This window comes from Paramisgurnus dabryanus, chromosome 5, assembly GCF_030506205.2.
Source record: "Paramisgurnus dabryanus chromosome 5, PD_genome_1.1, whole genome shotgun sequence".
Classification (NCBI taxonomy): domain Eukaryota; kingdom Metazoa; phylum Chordata; class Actinopteri; order Cypriniformes; family Cobitidae; genus Paramisgurnus; species Paramisgurnus dabryanus.
The window spans coordinates 37,604,112-37,623,054 of NC_133341.1; the positions used below are offsets into that span (position 1 = coordinate 37,604,112).

Consider the following 18,943-nt stretch of genomic DNA (forward strand, 5'->3'; position numbering starts at 1 on the left):
CACTGATGAATGTGTCATATTGTTTTCTGTTACACTCAAAAATGGATTATTAATTTGTGTTTATCTAACGAAGACAAGAGTTTTAGAAAAGCCAAACTGATCATTGATGTCTCTATTGGTCACATTAATAAGTCAAATGATTTGATTCAGTATTTCAATAAGTTTTTTTTAATGTTCTCCACACATATAAACACATGTTTTGTATATAACATACACACATAATGTTGTCCATTCAGTTTTGTACAGCTCAAATAAAAGGGTTATTGTGAGATTTAACGGGGTTTTTTTTTATTCGACTCAAAGTTTTTTCTTCATCTTTCCTTTCTTGTTGCCGCCGCGGCCAAAGCCAGACTTCATCACTTCCTGTAGACGTTGTTTTCCTTTAGCACGAAGTTTCTTCATCCCGCCGGCCTGTTGGAACTGCTGCTTGGCTTTACGCTTGCGTTGCTTTAGGATCTGCTCCCGGCTCTTCAGCTCGGATCGCACCCGTGAGTCGTTCTTCTGCCCGCCTGGCTGGGACGAAGGTCCTCCTCGCTGACCCCCTCGACGACCTGAAGGTAAACCAGAAAAACACAGCTGAGTCCAGTGAACACACAGGATACTGACGCTTAACTGCAAACCTTAAATTATTTTACCCTTAAATCTCCTCCCTCGGTCCCCTCCAGCGGTCCCTCCATCCGAGTCTGACGCTCCATCATCGATCTTGTTCTTCTTCTTCCACTCTTCATAACTAAACCTGAATTAAGGATTCCAACGAGTGAATACTGTCAAAAAAGCTAAAACACAAAAAGCAACTAGATCTGGTTCTCACTCTTTCTCCAGGGTTACTACTCGAAGTCAAATTCCCTGACTAATAAAAGTTTTTTTATGACCCATGTCTGAGATGCGTGAGCCTAGAAAATGTAGTGTACACCATGAGTTTATACAAAATGTAGCTTAAATGCGTGAAATGAATAAACAACACCAACAAACAGCTGTTTAGATTGAAGTCTTACTTAAAATGAGTGGAGGCTTGGACACGGAAACAAAATTCCTTATGTCAACTTAACAAACTGATTACATTTTGATAAATGGAAAAACCTTTGATATTCCATGACTTTGACAAAAATATGTAATAGGAATAGACCTTTTTAAAAATTCCCTGACCCGCAGGAACCCTGATTCTCTCCTCAGGTGTAATGATTTTGACTCTCAGCAGTAGTTATCTGCTTATAGTGACACCTGCTGGTGTGTTTTCAACACCACACAATAGCGATGTGTTTGGTTGGTGATAAATATCAGAAAGGATACAAGTTCTTCTTCTTCCGTTTGCTGGTCACAATCTGTCCGCTCTCTGTTCGGACCTTTTTGTTTTTATCCTCCTTGCCAGTTTCACGAACAAATCTTTTTCTTTTGCGATCCCTGCGGTGAACAGAGATGTTTTAGCGCTCACACATACAGGTAATGTTATCTGTTTAATAAATTCTGTGTTGAAAGTGCATTCATAGACACCATTTCATCATGGTCTTGTGTTTGTCCATCGAGTTGCTCTCATCTCCCATCAGATCCAGGACTGCAGAAGACGCCTGCTGGTCAAAAGTGCTGGCATCACCTGCGAGACTCAATCTGAACAAACACAACAACAATATCATTATCATTACTGCGTGACCTGATCGAGGGTGATGTGATGTGAACGAATAATCCTGTGACACGATCTGGACGTACCCTCTCTCTGAGTTAAAGTCTTTAGGTCTGTACGGGATGTAAAATTCTTCATCTTTCCCTGATCTCCTGCTCTTTTTGCTCTTTGGTCTGTATGTTTCAATATCTTGATTTCGTCTTTTTCCACCAAGAACCTCTGAGAAAACATTCTGAAGAGCAAGAAATAAAGAAGAGAAGAACAAAAATCAAATAATCTGATATACAAGAATATAAGCACATATTCACAGTAAACCATCACTGTACATAAAGATTCATGGAGGACATTCACACCAGAACAACATATAAGAATGAACTATTGCTTTAATAACAAAGAATCACCTGAAGATCTTCACACTCCTCATCTTCATCATCATAGCGTTTGGGTTCTGTTCTGGTTGCCGTGTGAGCAGCCGATTCTGCCGTCAGCTGTGCTCGTGCTTTTGAATATTTGTCGACCAATCGACTGTCTCGTGATCGTTTGGCTCGCATCACCTCGCTGGCGTTTGTTTTGTTATTGGAGTCGATTTCAAATATCGTCTGAGAAAACAAATATCCAGTAGAAATCTTGAATAAATCAGATCTGAATGCTGATTGGTCAAAACGGCATTGCAGTCATGCTCATGTACACAATCTATTAAAGCAACACTATGTAGTTTCCATGTAAAAATGACTTACAGCTCCCCCTATGTGGTTGAAAAGCGCAACAGTGCCTGGTATCAGACACTCTTCTGCAGGCAGGGGAGGGGCGGAGCTGTGTTTCTTACCCTCCACCGCCACTTTCAGAGTGTGCTTGTAGCAGCTAGGAGGCTGCTCAGGTTGCAGCAACAGTACAATTTGTCTAGTTAAAAGTTGTTCTATCACTGAAATAATTTTAGAGACATTATTTAAAGGTAACAAAACTACATAGTGTTGAAAATAAAATGGAATGGAACATAAAATGAAAAACTGTCAGGGTCCAGGGGGCGTATTACAGAAACTTTCTATCTTGGGTCTTAACTTAAGATATGATGTGTTAAGTTAAGATTTTTCACAAATTCATATTACAGAAGCAAATCTTAAATTAATTTAGGATTCTCATCTTATTTCACCAAATCTTATCTCATCTCTAGTTAGGAAATCCCAAATCGCTTAATCCTGTTCGGCTATCAACTGTCAGGTCTGTTACCAAGCAACCAGCAATGCGAGAGCTCCTGCTACAGTAAACAAAATAATTGTCCTTTTAATTTCAATGGGCCAGAAAAATACATTTTATTAAATTCATAGTAATCATAGTCTGTGTTTTTTGTATTAGTGTTTTAGCACATCATCTATCAGTTACCATTCAATTTAAACATTTAGGAAATGTGACTTACAAAAATTAAAAAAATTATTCTTCCTAAGTGCTAGGATACTATTGTACATTTCAACATTTGATAGAGACATGACAAGAAATAGATGCTGAGTCAAGTGTGTACTGTATTCACTATAATCCCATCAAGTGTTCACGGATAAGATAACTGTTTTTTAATAATGAGGGATGACAGAAATTGAAAGACCGCTCCAGTAGTGAGAAACATTGTGATTATGTGAATGTGTGAAGGTAAAAAACATTCAAAGAGTAATCCAAAAACAAACATTGATGTTTTTCATCCTCCACTTTGTTAAAAATGTAATGTCATTCTCCCGCAGCTCTATCATAATGTGATTGTTTCAGCTGGCTCTCATTAAAGTTTTAAGTTAGGACACCTGTGAGGTTACCCTAAAGTTAAGACCGTTTTTAGGATGCTTCTGTAATACCACTTTCCTATCCGCAGTTAAGATAAGATAATGCATTTAGGAACATCATTCTGTAATAGCTTTTGTCTTAAATGAGGTCCTAACTGAAATTACCATGGTTACCAAACAGTTAAGATAAGATTTTAAAGTTAGGACATTTCTGTAATACGCCCCCAGGAGAATATCGGAGCAGTTAGTAATTAGCAACGCGACCCAACTTCAAATGATCCAATCAGATCTTGATAGACAAATTTAAATCCAGCCCCGCCTTATTTCATTTCAGAAGCCAATTTACTCGGATATACGTCACCATGGGGAAAATAAGGCAAACGCTACTTCAGTTTCATGGCGACTTTTAAGTAAGAGATGATGTAAAAAACATGTTGGTTAGCAGTTAGAGAATGACAAACACAGAAATACAAACTATTAACTTCAGTTTACAGCAGAAAGAGGACACACTTCATGAACTGTGCTGTTCATCTGATGTCCATTAAATATTTAATATTATTGATTTGATTTAAGCAACAATGCAGTTTAATGATCTGATGTTGACGTACAGATTTTGCCTTGTATCCTTTAATGCAGTCGACCATAGTGAGTCTGTCCAGCTCCTTCTGCTCCAGTCCAGCACCTGAAGGACACAGAATCATGAGCTCAGAACTTCAGCGGGACGCCCGACGAAACGTTCAGAGAAACATCACTCACCCAGCAGAGGATGAACGGCCATGGAGGAAAATTCTGTGTTCTTCACTCGCTTGAAGGACTCGGGCGAAGGGTTGGGTCGAGACTTCAGGTACTGTTTGTAAGCGTTCTCAGAGATCCGTCTGAGGGTCTGAAGGTCCAGAGAGCTCTCGTGAGCAGTGAGAAGCTGCGATTCTTCATCGTCCAAAATGCACTGAGGAACTCGACCGAACACGCCATCGCTCTCTAAAAAAAAATAAAAAAATTCAGATTCATTTCACAATTATGATTTTTTTGTGAGGTTGTTTATAACACTGAACATCTAAATCAGAATCATAGATAAACTGATTGTGAATACCCTGTGTGTGTGCGGGGACCGCCAGCTGTATGGGTCGACCCAAGAAGAGATGAAGATCATAGACATACGGGACTTCATCTGGACACACGAGACTGTAAGCCGTACCACCCCGACCAGCACGCGCCACACGACCTGAAAGCCCAGAGCAGAGCGACGATGTTAATCGACGTCGTTCAGAAATCACAAATATCTGAGATCTCGCTACACACCGACTCTGTGCAGGAAGAGTTTGGCTTTAGACGGGAAGTTGTAGTTGATGACGTTATCTAACAAGGGGATGTCGATACCACGAGCCGCCACGTCTGTGACCAGCAGCACCATTGCCTTCCGATGAACGAAGCGACCGATGTTGATCTTGCGAGCCGTCTGATCCAGAGCGCTGTAGATGTAAGCACAGTCGATGCCCTCCACCGTCAGGAGCTATCGGAGAACAAACACAATAAAATCAAAGACCTGTTATTACCTCAGATCTAAAGAGACCTTTACGACTGTCACGATCATAATACTTCACAGCACATGAGCAGTGACTGAAGCATTCAACACATTGTATATACAGTAAATGTTTACTGATGTCATTATGCTGAATGAATAAATGATTTATTGTGACCTCTCTGAGATACTCCACGTGATGTTTGGTAGCTACAAACACGACCGTCTGTTCCTGAGGCTTCACCACGTTTCTCAGCAGGTGGAGCAGAAGAGCCGGTTTATCATCTAACCGCAGGTGAAAGAATGAAAGCTGGTGGAGAGAAGACACAACATTACCATTATCTCACTATTAAAACATCTTAGTATCTTCAAGAGTAAATCATCTGCTCAACCTCACCTTCAGCTGATCGCTAAGTTTGGTGTCCACGTCCAGACGAATAAGAACTGGTTCTGTGAGGCCTGAAACAGAAACTCAAGATTAAACCCATCTGAAAACACCAGCATGAGATCTCAGTGTAAGAGAAGATTCACGTTACCCGCTCTGGCGAACTCCACCAGCAGTTTGGGCAGCGTGGCGGAGAACAGCAGCGTCTGTCGAGTATCTGGAAGACGTCTGATGATTTCCTGCAGCTGATCAGCAAAACCCATTTCAAACAGCCTGGACAACAAACACATCAATGATCCAGGATCAGTTTAACGGTTATGCGTTTGCTATAGGATTAACATGACTGCATGAGCTATAAAGTGCCATAACTCAACATGTGGAGTTGGGCTACTTTTCTAGACTGATGATGTCATTCATGTGGGTGGAGTTTGACATAAACAGAGCAGTCACATCACATTAGTCTCTTAAACACGTGTGTGTGTGTGTGATATGTGTATTTGAACATTCATCATGTTTGTTTGAGGAGCATCTCTGTCTTACCTGTCAGCTTCATCAAACACCACATACTCCACAGCCTGAAGCTTCAGATTCATCTCCATAACAACGTGCATCAGACGACCAGGTGTACCAATAATACTGCAGGTGTGAACACAGACGTTAATTCATATCAACACGACTCACTAAACCAGCCTTTACCAACCCTGTGGACTATGTCTGAAGGGCCTGTGAACTTACATGTCAGGGTTTTCATGAAGAGCTGCAAACTGATCATCCATGCTGAAACACAACAGGACACACACAGAAGGTCAGCGTTCACACGAGTAAGCATCTAAACATATAGGGGCGATTCCCCGGACAGGGATTAGACTAGTCCCAGACTAACATGCATGTTTGAGCAGCTTTAAGTTTAAAAACATGTTGTTCTTGCCAATTTTAATATATATCAGTGACATTGTTTTGTCTTAAGATGGACACCTGTATTTTTTTGTAAGGTATGTTTGTAAACACTTCTTAAATGACCTGATATAAATAAGGCCTAGTTCTGGATTAACCTAAACCCTGTCTGGGAAACCGGCCCATAAAGTTATAAAGACACACACCTGTCTCCACCCAGAATGAGAGCTGTTTTAAGACCGGTAAACTTCCCCAGCTGGAATTAAACACACAGATCAAAGCATCAGCGTATGAACACAGCAGGAAAACTAGAAGACAAACACGACACGAGAGTGTAAAACCTCTTTAGTGAACTTCATGGTTTGCAGGGCGAGCTCTCTGGTAGGGGTGAGAATCAGAGCTCGTGCCCCCGTCTGAGCCTGTGGAGCCTTCAGCTTCTCAAACATGGGAATCAGGAAAGCTGCGGTTTTCCCGCTGCCCGTCCGAGCCATGGCCACAACGTCCTTCCCATCCAGAATAACTGGAACCGTCTGCGGCCGAGAGAAATCCAACACACTGAAGTTTCTTCTCCTTCAATGACTGAAAACATTCATTTGTTACTCACCTTTCTCTGGATAGGTGTAGGAACCTTGTAGCCCTTCTTTATGACGCCTTTAAAGACGGGGTAACTGAGACCTAAACCAAAACAAACAACAGCAATGAAGAACGACTGCTGACAGACAGGGCGTCATGAAGAAACGTCTCACTTACCCATCGACTGAAATCCACCAGACTTTTTCTTCTTCTTGTTCTGGGCTCTGATCATCTCTCTGGTGTCGGGCTCCACGTCAGAAACACATTCGGATGAGGTCGGGAAGCGAGGAAGCCTCCGGCCGGGCTGAGGACACAACACATGAACACTTGTGAAGTTATTGACCAATGACAACAAACAGCAACACATTGAATTACTCCACTAACTCAAGATATTACAAAATAAACTCTGTATCTAAACATAAACTATAAAGGTCTTATAATCTTTAAACCTGAAAATGTTCACTTTTCAATTATTGATTGTGTAAGTTAGGCTACTGTATAAACTCTTGGTGGTAACAGGAAGAGATGACGTCACTACGGCGACAATAATTGAGTTTATAACTTGGGGATTATAGAGGTAACACATTACCTGACCATACACCATGTCGACTAAAACTAAATCAAGTCCTTAAATTTGTAACTAAGTGTACGCTTTTACGCGCGACATTACAGATGAATAAAGAGAAAAGTAAACACATCAATGTTTGTCATGTAATCCACCGCAACACTTTTATAAGATGATGTCATATAAGTTAACTGTACATTAGTGTTCATTCACTCACTGTGTCGTTATCATCATCTTTAATTCCAGCAATCACTTCAAACTCTCCGTCATCGGAATCAATCTGATCTCTGTGCGCGTGCGAGTTTCTCTTCTTCCTCGTCATCTTCTTCTTCCTCTGCGCCATTATTGATTCTTACACAGCCGCGGCTCTCTGTGTCTTCAGTGTTGAAGACTTTTTTTAATAATTTAATCAAATAAATCAATCTGTTCCATAAGAACAAAACACGAAAGACACGCGAAACACGTGTGAGGTTTCGTCGCTCTGCGATGACGTCAGAGAGCGCGTACTAGCTGCAGGTCGGGGCGCGTGCACACAGTGGCAGCAAAACACGACAGTACAAAAAAATAAGAAAGTTCTAAAAAAAAAAAAAAAAAACAAAGGAAAAAATGAATGAATAAATAATTTTCTTTTTATCGGAGGAACAAATCAGTTTTCTTTAAAATGTAAAAGGAACATCTTAATCCGACTAATATTCACTTAAACACAAACAATATATATTTTACAATACAAATATATTGTTTTTGTATGATGAATAATTCGTTTGTATTCAAACAGAGATAGTGTATGTGATGAAGTATTCACACATTATGGTCAGTATGTTGAATTAAATGTGAAAAACATCATGAAATAGTTTTCATCTCACATTAAAAACTCATCCCAATGACCTCACGCATATTCTAGTCCCAGACTAAATGCATGTTTGAGTTCATGATTTAAAAACACCTTGTGACGTATCCTAACATATATCAGTGCCATTGTTTTTTCTCAAGATGCACACAAGTGTTGTTTTTTGTAAAAACTCCTTAAATGTCATAATATAACTAAAACCTAGTCCTGGTTTAACCTAAACACTGTCATAGTGTTAAAGAGGATTGTAGTGTATGGAGGTGATGAAGTGTAACATGTGCTACAAGATAAATACTCAGACATGTGAAGAACATTAATGGAGATCTTTCGTTATTTCTGTGCTGTGTTTAAACAGGAGATAGAGAGAGAAATGTTTAAATGAGTGGATCATGACTGTGATGATCCTGTCATATCTGTGTCAGATTAATAATTAATCTTCAGCTCTTAAGAGCTCAGCCCGATGCTACTAACTTACATTAAATCAATTACCATGATGAAAATCAGACACGTCTTTAATAAACAGCAGTATATCATTTACATAATACAGGACTGATGGAGAGAGACAGACACACATCACTAATAAAGAGTTCAGTTTCTACATGTACATGTACTAACTTCATGTTAATATGTGTCTGTCATCAGCAGGATTTTATATGAGAATAAACCCTGAGAAGTGGCGTGGACGCTGTTTAATTCAACTAAACCAACACGATGAGTCAGGAGTCACAGAAACAATGATTAAACATTTAATACAGGAATATATTTCATCTTTATTTACAGGCATATGCTGGAAAATCCTTCATCAGAGGCTTTAAATCTGATAATTCTCCATCCACTTCTATAAATCTATACATTTTACTGTAATAAGTAAATATTGTTTTATAATATTTTTGTCCGATAGTGACTATAATTGTTCATAAATTGTCAAAGTGAAAAAACACAGAGAGAAATCCTGCTGATGAAAAATGTCATAAAATATGATCTCTGAAAATAAGAGAGAGAGAGAGAGAGAGAGAGAGAGAGAGAGAGACCATATGTTGTGCTGGACTACAGGCTTATACACAACATTACAGACTGAAAGAAAGGATTTATTCTGGATTAATGTCTCGAAAATAACAGAAGAATGATACAGGAACATACACACACAAACACACACACATGCACAAACACGCACACACACAGAGACACAAACACACATCATCAGCAGCAGCAGCAGGAGTTCTGATCATCATCATCAGACATCTGCAGCAGAGCTTTGATTCTCATCTGATGAGAAGATCAAGAGAAGTTGGAGTGAATCTCCAGATGCTGTAGATCAGACCTGAATCCAGCAGCTCTCTGCCTCCATGACTTCACAAACTGTGCTGTTATACGGACTCGCATTCATTCTGCCATCAGTATTGATTTACACACAGGGTGAGTAATGAGAACATTCATAAATATAATCTAAACTAAGAGGTTTGAATCTATTATCAATTATAAATCTTTATATAAAATGAGTGAAAGTAACTCAACATCACAGAATTCAGCAGGATACTGCTTTGAGGATTTCCAGTACAGATTCAGAACTGGTCATGGTCTTTACGCTCATTAAAGTGATTTTAATAAGAGTATTAAATGGGATTATTCTGAAAGCGTTTATTTTGGCTATTTAACCGAGTGCAAGAGATCTGTCATCTAGATTATTGAGCTGTGAGGTTCATCTTCATTGACACTTTTTATTTTACTCTCATGAGTTAGATTATCATTGCTAAGAAATCATTTCTGTAAACTATTCTGTTTGATGAATTGCACAACAATCACACACTGCACAACATTATTTGAAACAGTGAAAACAAATCTTCTTGAGAGATTAGATATAAATCTGTTCATTTACAGAATGATCACAATTCAGAAGAAATGAAGTGAAACAGAGCAAATAAAAAATTCAGCATCATAATGTTTATAGTGCTGAAACACATACTGTATGTGGTCAGAAAAAAACAAAACTTTAATGTAGCAATAATTAGGCTATTCTAATGCATGGTATAAAGACCAGACGCATTTGGAAATGATGTACAAATTCATGCATGTATGACTATTCAATTAATATTAAAGAGTAAAAATACACAGGATAAACTTTAAAGTCTTGATATCAAACACACAGCTATAGGGTCTATGAGATGATGATGATGATAATAACTCAATGGTCTGGTTTCTCTTTAAAGTTGCTGGACTGCAGTGTTACGGCTGTAATGTCTTTCATGGACAGAAGTATGTGGATGTGGGCTGTGTCAGTCCAGAGATCATCACATGTACACTTTCACACAAGGGCTTCAAACATCGCTTCTGCATTAAGACTGAAAGCAGTAAGTCACTCTCATTACATATAAATCGATATAAATGTCCTTTCAATTCAAAAGCACCTCAAGTGTTTCTTACAAGAGTTTATGTTTGATTCATTGTCACTGTGTGTGTCAGTAAAGATGAAACGTCACTGAGCCGCACATGCAAAGATTATTAAGCTTTTAATCTTCTTCTGTTGATTTAAGACATTCAGGCATCCAGAAAATGACATCATACGTATATCTTTAAGACGTACAGATCATGGACACTTTGTGTTCAGAAAACTAAACGCTGAGATTGAGTGATAATAAAATCATCATCATCTTTTATCCCACACACATCCTGAATCTAAACAGAAACACAAATGTGCTGGTCTGGATAAATAAATGAGGATGATCTCAAGACACAAAAGTCTGAGTGGATAATGAAGGTGCTGATGTCAACACGAGACCAAGTGTCAATCTTCTGGACATCTGAAGGTTTGGATGTGTGAAGAAACGGCAGTGTTGGCATTTCTTTTTACCGGCTCAGGAGAATAAAGAGGTCAAAGACTGCTGATGAGCCGCATGTGTTGAATAAGATTGCTGTGAAACGACAGGACAGAACGGATTCTTGTAGTTATGTTTTAGGTTTGATCATTCAGAGCTGCGTGTGCTGTAATCTCAGCTGTGAAGCGTTGTGTAACTCTCACAGAGTCAACCTGGACCCTTAAATAACACATAGACTTGATCTCTCTTTATATTTGCACTACATGTACACAACCCTTTGGAAATACAAATCTACAGTTATATATAATAATAATAAAGCTAGACAGACATATGTAAGTGTAACCTTAAACATTAACAAAATAAACTCTTGTGCATGCACGTGCAGATGTTGTGTATTAAATAAATCAAAGTGACACAGCGCAGTTACTGAGGTTAATGATGATGTTAATTACTGATGATGTTAATGATGCGATGAGACACCAGCAGTGTCCAGAAAAGATCAGAAATGACTCTCTGATTCATGTCTTTTGACCTCTCATGACCTGATGTACCTCGCAGCCAGGTTTGAGTTTATTGAGTTTTCTCCCAGTATGTTGATGAATCTGGTTAAAGTCTTTGTGGTGGTTTGTAAATTGGGTGAAAATGTTTATGTAATTTGTGTATAATTTGTGTATGATGTGCATCTCTCTCTCTCTCTCTCTCTCTCTCTCTCTGTGTGTGCAGCTGCTCTGGGTATCGTCCTCACCAGCGGCTGCGCCACGTCACGTCACTGTCAGCAGCACGAGCTGCCCGGGGTTCGAATCCACTGCTGTGACTCAGATCTCTGTAACAGCGCCACCCGCTGGCGGACTCACATCACTGTACCGCTCACTTTCATCATCTGGATGTGTTTATGATGATGAACGAGGAGGGTTAACTAATGCGATAAAGTACAACTATTAATTGTATATGTATATGATATCAAGTAACAAATATGTGTCTTTATAAAAAAATCATTGTTTTTGCTGCTGTGGACATCGACTTTTCATAAAAAAACAAAACACACACAAAATGTGACAGTTTCTGAAACTGTGTGTATATGTAAAAACTGTGTCAGTCAATTACTTTGTTATTTACATCTGTGAATATGACACTGAGCAACATGTTAAATATTATATTATATTATACGAACAAAAAGTGTTTTAATTATCTGCCTAATGTTTGTATTGAATTTTATTTTATTACAGACAACCAGTTGGTGAATTCAGATTTCACAGATTTTGGGCGCATTTAGTTAAAGGCAAATAAATAAATAAATAGCATTAGTATAATGTGTGTACTGTATATACAATAAACGATTAAAAAAACAGTTTTTGGAACCAAACCCATACATAAAAAATATATATTGAAATAATTTATATTTTAAATCAGTTTTTGTTATTATAGATTTTTTTCCTAGAATTAAAAGAAGCTGTATGTGCTCTCAAGACGCTCTCGCGCTATTTTGATGTCATAGGGCGATCAGTCTGCGCAGCGCCAAACTCCCCTTAAAGTCTTTCCCAATCGCCCAAGGGCGCAAAAACATCGTTTGAAATCGCCTTTGTACCGGTTGCGCGCAGATCTCGAGACTGTATGCATCATCTGTTTCTGTGACCCACGCGTGTTTTTACGTTAAGTTTCCGGTGGTGTCACGAGCGCCGCCGCGCGGTGAATCTCCGCAGCACATCAGCCGTTGTGCCGCCGCCATCTTGAGCAAAATCCAGATCATCATCATTATCAGATTGACAGCAAACACACACTAGCACAGGTGAGATGACCCACAACGAGCACAAACACACACACACCGCCTTTACACCACTTTGTCATGCGGATGCGCGCGCCCGTTCCCCGGTAAAGTTCATTATCCCCCGGTAACCGGTCGGTAGCCTGATGCTAATCACCTGCTAGCAGCACAAATCACAGGTGAATAAAGAGAGAGAGAGAGAGTCTGCAGTCATGTGTGTTTGTGTAGTTATGGCGAATAATGTGAGATGATTGAGCTAGAAGAGATGATGATGATGAAGATCAGTGACAGTCCTTCAGTGTACTGTACTGTAGTTAAATCTGATGCACACATTTGTTGTGTTGTTGACAAGAAAGATTTAGTGGTGTGTGTGTGTGTGTGTGTGTGTGTGTGTGTGTGTGTTTTAACAGTCAGAAGTGTTGTACAGTGTATAATGTGACATTACACTTCATATAAGAGTCATCTCCGTTCAAAAATCCTCTCGCATGTCCTCATGGGATAGAAAAGTGTCCATCAAATGCTCACTTCAGAATCAAAGTTGGCACCTGTGGTGTTCTTCGTACATCCGAAATGAAGATCCGATCTCACTGATTGGGTTCTTTGAACGCTCCTGCTGTTGATGATTAGTATGACAGGATTAAATTATCTGAGAATACTACGCGCTCGTGCACTACATTAAAAGTATCGATAGTAGAAACACTGATCAGCAACGCTGTGATTGGCCGGTTTTGACAAGAACACGCCCATTTTTAAGCCCTGCAGTGAGCGAGCTGTTAATGCTGTTAAATTTGTAAACCTACAAATAAAACCTTTGTTGCAGCTACTTTTGTGCATAAAATCACCCAACATAATGTATAATATACTCTAAAACAAACGGTGCTAAATAGCACCAAAAGTGGTTCTTTGCTCGTAATCATAGAAGAACCATTTTAGTGCCATATAGCACCGGTGAAGCACCTGTGTAGAACCACATAGTGCTATGTAGAACCATATGTGGTGCTATATGGCCCCCATATGGTTCTACACAGGTGCTTCACCGGTGCTATATGGCACTAAAATCATGGTTCTTCTATGATTACGAGCAAAGAACCACTTTTGGTGCTATTTAGCACCGTTTGTTTTTAGAGTGTTTGAAAATATAATCTTTTGATATCTTTACTATGCTTGTCAAAGATTGAAATCAATGATTGTAATCAAACTTTGATGCTCCTAAAGTACTGTGTGTGTGTGTGTGTGTGTGTGTGTGTGTGTGTGTGTGTGTGTGTGTGTGTGTGTGTGTGTGTGTGTGTGTGTGTGTGTGTGTGTGTGTGTGTGTGTGTGTGTGTGTGTGTGTGTGTGTGTGTGTGTGTGTGTGTGTGTGTCTTTTAAAAACCAGTAAATGATGTTTGTCTGTTTGTAACAGCAACTTAAAAGCAGAATAAAAACACATGTGATGATCTTCATGTGATGTCCTGACAGGAGTGATGTCTCTAAACTGATTGATTGTAGAGATCATCTCTGGAGGCAGCTGATCTTTCTTAAACATACAGACAATGCAACAGTTTAATTGCTGATAAATACAATTTTGAATTGTAGTTTATTATAAGATGAAGTATGATGTGCAGTAAGGGAATGTAAATGTTATTCTACATCAAATGATTGTAAACTGAAACTCTTTCTGATACAATAAATGTTAATGTAAATCTAATGTTTATTTTTAGTCAATTCTTTATTCACAAATGTAAATGCACTCAAATCAAACCCCAATTTTCAATATTTAAAAAGCAATTTCTTGGTAGCTACCTTCTTTCATTAAATTATATGAAAAGCAAACAGGCTTGTTAAGTTGTTGGACTGATAAGAGACTTTGATACATTAGCGCAGGAGTGGGGAACCCTGGGTCCTGGAGGGCCACTGTCCTGCAGAGTTTTGTTCCAACCCTAATCAAACACACCTGAATTTCATTTCCAAGTAATCCTGAAGACTTGAATTAGATTTTTCAGGTGTGTTTAATTAGGGTTGGAACTAAACTCTGCAGGACAGTGGCCCTCCAGGACCCAGGGTTCCCCACCCCTGCATTAGAAGATGATTGACCCCTGTGTTTGTGTTACTCTCTATTTTCTTTTATTTATAGCATTTCTTTTCTAATATTTGTGTTTTTTCCTTTTTTTATTTTTACTTTGTAATGAGTATGCATGCCATGTATAAATGTTCATTTGTTTATAAAAAATCAGTGCAAACTCTTCCCATCCATCGTTTGATTGTTCTTTCGCCAGGACGTCTAGGTTGGTAAAGTGTCTGCAGCAGTGCGCATCAAGCGTGCAACTTCTCTTCATTCACTATGTTTACTAGATCATTTCATTTAATAAATCAATAAATAATATCAGAATAAATATCAGCCTCTTAATTTAAAGTCTCTCTCTCTCTCTCTCAGTGTGTTTCAGAGCGGCGATGGCCACAGCACCTTACAACTACTCGTACATCTTTAAATACATCATCATTGGTAGGACACAATCACTCAGTAATGGATGTCAATCTGAGACTCCTACTATTATTAGAATGGACATCATGTGTCTTCTGTAATCATCCCTTTCTCTTTCTCTCTCTCTCTCTACAGGTGATATGGGTGTAGGAAAGTCATGCTTACTTCATCAGTTTACAGAAAAGAAATGTAAGTACTGACTGAGTGATGTACATGTATGAGAGAGAGAGAGAGAGTTGGTCATGAGAGAGATAATGGAAATGTTGAGAGGTTTGTTAAAGGTTTGACTAAGTCTCTGTGAGTTGTTTATGTTGTCCTGGTTAATTATTGAGTCATGTGACCACCTGTTTTGAGTCCATCACGCACAGAACATCCAATGAAAATGCAGTGATAGGCGTCTGTCGTTCTCAGTTATGGCAGATTGTCCGCACACCATCGGCGTGGAGTTTGGCACCAGAATAATCGAAGTGAGCGGCCAGAAGATCAAACTGCAGATCTGGGACACAGCCGGACAGGAACGATTCAGAGCGGTAACACGCAGCTACTACAGAGGAGCCGCCGGAGCGTTTATGGTGTATGACATCACCAGGTACACATGACATCACACTGCAGCTGAAGTATGAGCAGAAATAAATGTTGTGAGAGCAGACCTGAAGAGCCAGCATCATCATAGGTTCCTCTACAGCAGGAATGAGTTCTGATGAAGCTTCACACTTAATGTTATGAACCAGATGTGTCTGTGTGTTGCAGGAGAAGCACATATAACCATCTCAGCAGCTGGCTCACGGAGGCCAGGAACCTCACCAACCCAAATACTGTGAGTACAAACATCTGACATGAGACCCTCGCTGTAATCATGAGCAGATATGTGAGGGTCAGCACTGCAGTCTCATTTCACTTCATGCTTTAGGTTAAATCTTAAATCTGAACAGGAGCAGATGATCAGAGTTATAAAAGGGATTTGAGGTTAAGTGTGTAGTTGTGAATATAGACGTTTGTGTGTGTGGGTGTGTGTTTGCAGGTAATTATACTGATAGGAAACAAAGCAGATCTTGAAGCCCAGAGAGATGTGACGTATGAAGAAGCAAAGCAGTTTGCTGAAGAGAACGGTGAGTCCACACACAGTGAGTTACACATCATCATCATCATCATCATCATCATGAGCAGTCTGGTGTCAGTAATGTGTTGTGGTCGTTCGCAGGTCTTCTGTTTCTGGAGGCCAGCGCAAAAACGTGAGTTATTGTTTGTGAATTTTAATGCTTATTAACGTACATAAATCACATGAGCAGATACGTTATCGTAAATGAGAAACTAACCTCAGATATCAGTCGTCTGATTGAGACTTTGATCTTGATATCTTCATCATATATTTTTATGTCCTGTGTCACAGAGGCGACAACGTGGAGGACGCTTTCCTGGAAACAACTAAGAAGATCTACCAGAACATTCAGGACGGCAGTCTGGATCTGAACGCAGCCGAGTCAGGCGTCCAACATAAACCATCAGTGCCTCAGGGCGGTCGTCTCACCAGTGAACCGCAGCCACAGAGAGAAGGGTGCAGCTGTTAATGACCAACATCCTCTTCCTCCTTTCTACGGCATCTTCATCATCACACGATTGCACCTGTCACAAGAACCCTGCCCACAGGAGGTGAAATCATGGGTCTTTTCATCTTCACTTTCTCGATCTTCTGGTCTCTGTGGGTTTTTTTCATCACGGTGTGACTGCTCATGATCGCTTTAGGACAGAAGCATCAGTGAGTCAGCTGATAATCAGGTTATTTTCATTCATTCACATTCATATGTCTATAACATTGTGAGATATGTGACTCACAGAAGAAGCGTCTGACAGTGACTACGGCTGTGATTTCAGCACATGTGTGTTCTGAACTGACTGATCATCACATGAGCTCATAAAGCTGAAGAGACAGAATGATGTTCAGTAGTTTAGATGTCAGGTTTGTGCAGCGGACTGCAGGTGCTGGGAGAAACCGCAGCGCTTCTTTAAATGCACTTATGTATACACACATGCAGAAATATACACACTTGTGTGTTTCATTAGCTGGTTTGGTGGCTTTTGTAAATGAAAGATCTTCTTCATCCTTTATAAACGATTCTTTTGGTCTCCTGTGTACATCAGGGTGGATCTCTTAAACACACTAACGGGTCACGTTCACCAGGAAACAGAAATTATTTAGACAACGGTAAGAATCCAGAGGTTTTTCATTGTGAAAATATTCATAACAATTAATCACATTTCCCACCCAATCATTGCTTTATTTGTATTTCTCATTCTTAATGATTCTTATACAATTCATTTTTTTAAGTCAAAATAATCATAATGCAAAACACGTGTTTACTTTCTGTGTGCAAAATAATTTTGTCCTTTGACTTAAAGGTGAATTATGATCCGGACTGTTTCACCCATCAATTAATGTTTGTCTGTCTTTATTATTATTATTATTATTTTATTGCCTTCTATTATTTGTTGTGGTTTTTGGTTTAAATTTGAGAAATCTGACTCCGCTGTGATGTCAGCTTATATAATAACAGCGTCTGTGTATGTATTATGTGACATCACACTGATTCAGCTGCTGTGACGCTCGGACAGATGATTTGACACAGAGATGCTTAAATGGGTCATGTGACATTGCTAAAAACAAGGTTATTTTGTGTATTTGTTATAATGCAGGGTTCACACATTATTCTTGCTCTTCTAAGCTCCGCCTTTCTATAATGCGCATCATTTTTAAAAGGGCTGTGTGCTCTGATTGGCCAGCTATCCATTGCATTGTGATTGTCTGAATACCTCAAGCGTGTGACGGAAATGTTACGGCCCTCACTACAGTGAGAATAAAAGTTACACCTTCTTTCTTTATGTATACATCTGCGAGCGTTATGCAAATCTACTCATAGAGTAATGTAGATGCATGGGGGTGTTTTTGAATCAAACATCTCTGGGGGTTTAAGACTTCACAGATCTTCTATATGCATAAACAGGTTTTAAAAAAACAGAGGAAAACCTGAAGTCCCATCATATGAGCCCTTTAAGATTTCCACAGAACATTTCATCAGTTGAGGGTTTTATTTGGAGAGATGAGACGACAGCATCTCTTTACTATCTGACTGACCTCTTCTTGTGGTTTACCTGAGAAACAAACTAAAGGAGCTGTGCTAACATTTCTGTTCTTGTCCAGTCATGATTTTGAAATTTTGATTCATGACATTTTGATTTTAATGAAGATAAAAATGCTCTAGAAATAAAACCAAACAGCATTTTACCCAGTGTTTGGTGTCAAATTTAAAGCGAAGACTTTGGGATAAACTTTGGTTCATAGGATCTGATTATCATGATCATCACAGAAAACTTTATCAACCTTGAGGATGAGTTCACCCAAATGCTCAAAACCTTACACAGTAAAAAACATTGCATTTTCGTCAAATCAACATATGAACAATTTCAACTTAATTTTATAAGTGATGTCAACTTTTCATAAGTTTAAATCTAAATAAAGACGGTTGAATCAACAAGTAACTTCCTACTGCATTTCTTTTGTTTGTGTTATAACTTAAACTTATTGATGTGTTCCCATGTTTGAATTTAACAAAGTTGTGTTTAAGTGTCAAGTTTGCTAATAAAGTTCAAAATATTGTTTTATTTACACAAACAGATTGTTTTGCATTAGAAGTCATTTATTAACTCTTACACCGCGGGTCTGTTGATGCTTTATTCTGATTGGT

The 18,943-nt window shown here is 39.1% G+C and overlaps 2 protein-coding genes across 2 annotated transcripts; one reads left to right on the plus strand and one right to left on the minus strand.

Moving 5' to 3' along the window:
- Positions 1-153: 153 nt before the first annotated feature.
- Positions 154-7,812, minus strand: ddx54 (DEAD (Asp-Glu-Ala-Asp) box polypeptide 54). The gene is made up of 20 exons (XM_065284010.2): positions 7,538-7,812; positions 6,933-7,059; positions 6,787-6,857; positions 6,524-6,712; positions 6,389-6,438; positions 6,024-6,065; positions 5,829-5,924; positions 5,440-5,561; positions 5,301-5,362; positions 5,082-5,213; positions 4,684-4,894; positions 4,475-4,606; positions 4,141-4,362; positions 3,993-4,066; positions 2,020-2,217; positions 1,705-1,850; positions 1,492-1,605; positions 1,291-1,401; positions 636-730; positions 154-551 (listed from the first exon to the last, which is right to left on the minus strand). Exons 1-20 carry the CDS (start codon positions 7,661-7,663, stop codon positions 298-300), a joined length of 2,574 nt encoding a protein of 857 aa, XP_065140082.1. The 5' UTR covers positions 7,664-7,812; the 3' UTR covers positions 154-297.
- Positions 7,813-12,644: 4,832 nt separating this feature from the next.
- On the plus strand, positions 12,645-18,906 carry rab14l (RAB14, member RAS oncogene family, like). The gene is made up of 8 exons (XM_065284040.2): positions 12,645-12,766; positions 15,156-15,224; positions 15,339-15,392; positions 15,615-15,792; positions 15,954-16,020; positions 16,225-16,312; positions 16,405-16,435; positions 16,594-18,906. Exons 2-8 carry the CDS (start codon positions 15,173-15,175, stop codon positions 16,769-16,771), a joined length of 648 nt encoding a protein of 215 aa, XP_065140112.1. The 5' UTR covers positions 12,645-12,766; positions 15,156-15,172; the 3' UTR covers positions 16,772-18,906.
- Positions 18,907-18,943: the final 37 nt, after the last annotated feature.